Source organism: Solanum verrucosum, unplaced genomic scaffold (genome assembly GCF_900185275.1).
Source record: "Solanum verrucosum unplaced genomic scaffold, falcon-dt-bn FXZP01000252.1, whole genome shotgun sequence".
Lineage (NCBI taxonomy): Eukaryota > Viridiplantae > Streptophyta > Magnoliopsida > Solanales > Solanaceae > Solanum > Solanum verrucosum.
In genome coordinates, this window is record NW_026019988.1 from 6484233 (window position 1) to 6487212 (window position 2980).

At 34.8% G+C, this 2980-nt stretch overlaps 1 protein-coding gene across 1 annotated transcript; it reads right to left on the reverse strand.

Moving 5' to 3' along the window:
- Positions 1-259: 259 nt before the first annotated feature.
- On the reverse strand, positions 260-1820 carry LOC125818767 (putative GEM-like protein 8). The gene is made up of 4 exons (XM_049498288.1): positions 1601-1820; positions 1416-1490; positions 753-1027; positions 260-668 (listed from the first exon to the last, which is right to left on the reverse strand). Exons 1-4 carry the CDS (start codon positions 1752-1754, stop codon positions 486-488), a joined length of 687 nt encoding a protein of 228 aa, XP_049354245.1. The 5' UTR covers positions 1755-1820; the 3' UTR covers positions 260-485.
- Between the last annotated feature and the right edge of the window lie 1160 nt (positions 1821-2980).

The following is a 2980-nucleotide window of genomic DNA, read 5'->3' on the forward strand; positions in this document are numbered from 1 at the left end:
TAGAATGTTAGTAGGTTGTAGAGCATTATCTTGCTTCTCGATAGGATTAGGCTGGTGGTAGTCTGAAGCACCATGTCCGTCGTATTAGTCTTATTCATGTAGATTGTTGCTTTTGTTATCAGTTACCAATTACCATCTGTTATTTATTGTGTTTCTATTATCAAGGGGCTCTCCCATTGTTGGGAACTTGCCATAATATTTTAAATATTTCTTTCGAGGAGCATTATGATCTGCTAGGAAGTGATGACTATGCCAAGTACCAAAAGATAAATTAACCTTCTGACTGCATTACTTTTACAATAAGTCTATACATTCGTGTTAACAGCTACGGCTCAAAGACTAAGAAACCTAAAATCTCCATTGAACAATGGAGCTAATTACAAGTTTGAAGAGATCTGTACATTCATTTTGCATCAACATTTTACATTGATGAATGGGTGTAATAAGAAAAAAAATGAAAAAAGAAAGGAAAATATTTTGTCTTCTTAGCTGCTTGAAGTACTTGAAATTGCCTGGTGCAGATATCTCAGAGTCTTTTGATGATTAAGGAATCCCATAAACCAGAACTCAAAATCATCCTCTGTAATTACTTGTATATACTTCTGTGATGGTTTTTCCCTATTTTCACTCTCTTTTGCTTTCATTGTCTTACTTATTGGGATCGATACCTGCAATTGTGAACCGGCTTATTAGATTATGCTTTACGTGGATACAAATTTAAGAGTCGGAAGAAAAAACGAGAAAAGTGGTACCTTATAGTAGATTCTAAGCAACTTTCCAGTTGGAGATAAGAACTTTATTAATCTCTCACTGCAGAAAGCAATCTTATCGGTAGAGATGAAGAGGAGGCCTGCTATTGGACCATCTGTCGTTGATAAATAGCATTGAGAAACATTCAATAGCTCTTCATCATCTTTAACTCTAAACTTCTGCTTGAATATTTTCTCCAACCCTCCTACTTGAAGAATTTTTGCTCCAAGGCTCAATTTTCCCTTCACAGTTTCCGTTAGCTTCGGGCTAAGGCTCACTGCACATTTAAAGTTGAAATATTAAGGACTTCACACCAGTACTTTCTGTCATGCATGTAAATAGTGCTTATTGCACAAAATTTTGTACATCTTGACTCCCTTTATCTGTTGTCATGAGACTTACACTTATGTATTGCCATTATTGACTTGCAAAAACTGTTGTCATTATTTGCAAGTTGATGTTTGGCGCCATATTTATAAATATTGAATATCAGTGTTTGAAATAGTCATAAAATTATTTTAAAACTTATTTTAGGAATTTTTCTAGTGAGATGATTGTTTTCAATCACAATACTTCAACTTTGTCGTTTCTAAGTAAACTCATGTCTGCACACAATTTCAACTTCGAAATACTAGTTTTTAACTTAAATAAATATAAGTGCTCACCATACTCGCGGATGCCTTGTGCAAGACAGTCCATCCTTTCTCCAAGTTTGTTCATCTTACTAATTACAGATTTTCCTGCATATTCAAGAATATTTAATTTTAATGATCTATTCTTAGAGGTTCATTAATACTCTTTATAACTTATAAAAGAACAAGTTGATTATTCTTCGAGGGAAAATACTCACTTTTCTTTATTTTAGGAAAGTGTTTTGAAGTTGCAGATGAAAGATGGTCTTGGCAGGCAGAGAGAGACAGTAATCTTTTTTGCTGCCGTTCAAATGAGCATACTGCTGAACTCATGGGAACACCAACCTCATTTCCACTGAGAAAGTTCTTCATTGTGACTTCTGATTTTGAAGAGATTTGCTATATTGTGAAGGTAACTGAGATATTATTATGTTTTTGTTGATGGTTTAAGAACATTCCTTGCAGCACTATATATATACACAGCAGTTTGGGACAAGTTGATGAATCTTTTAACTACTAGTGGTGCATGAGTCAGCTAGGGTCATCAAAGTAGAATATTTCTCAATTTAAAATGTCTTCTTTTATCTGTCTTTTTAATTACAGTAAACTATCTCATGCTGTCTTAGTTTATTATCAAGATTTGTGTGCACATGTGGTATTGTCAACTTTTGAGTTGGAAGATTTTCTTTATGATGTAAGCTGCTTTTACAAGTTGAGTAAAAGTAAGAGAAGGCTGTTGGTGCATAGTAAAATTATTAGTCTTGTATGACTAAGGTTGACAAGATAATGACACGGATTTATATATGACATTACAGTTAAGTGGTGGTTGTGGGTCATGAATGAGTCATCCATGAACGTTGATTTGTTGCTTAATAAATCAGGCAAAGGAAAAAGAGGATCCATTCAAATATTTCAATCTGTTACATAGGGCCAACAGTTCTAGATTATATTAGCTTCTCTTAAAAGGCAGTTACCTTATCTTGCCCTTTTTATCATCTCATCTTGATGTGTAAAGGCAGGATTTGTAGGCCATTTCTGACTTTATGTGGAACATACCATACATGCATGACAAATGATATTATAGTTTTTGAGTAATCTTCTTGACCAACTTTTGCTTTTGAAAAATCATGAGAGAAATGCCAAGTATTTTTAGAAGGTAATTTAAGAACAAAAAGTGATTGTATTTTCTGTTAGGAAAATAGGGAAAAACATTGAAAAAGAAAGAGTGCCTAGTATATTGCAAGCTATCTTACGCTTACTTTTCAGGGAAGTCTTTCTCTGTTACAAACAGATGTGTGTTCAATTTAATCCCTTCACATATTACCAACTTACTCAGAAGCCATTCATCTTGTGAGATAACTACAGGGAGGAGAAGTTTAGGAATGGAAGAGGGACTTACATATCGTCCCAAGGGAAGTCCTATGTAGATGTCGGGAGGCTAAAGGTGTCTTGGGGGCTTACATTAAGACAATGGAGGACATGTATAATAGAGCCCTGACTCGGGTAAGAAAAGTGGGAGACATGTGGCTTAAAGATGAGTTTCCGAGCTTTTATGGGATATCTTGTCAAATGGAGCCTCTCAACTGGGGGGAATGCTT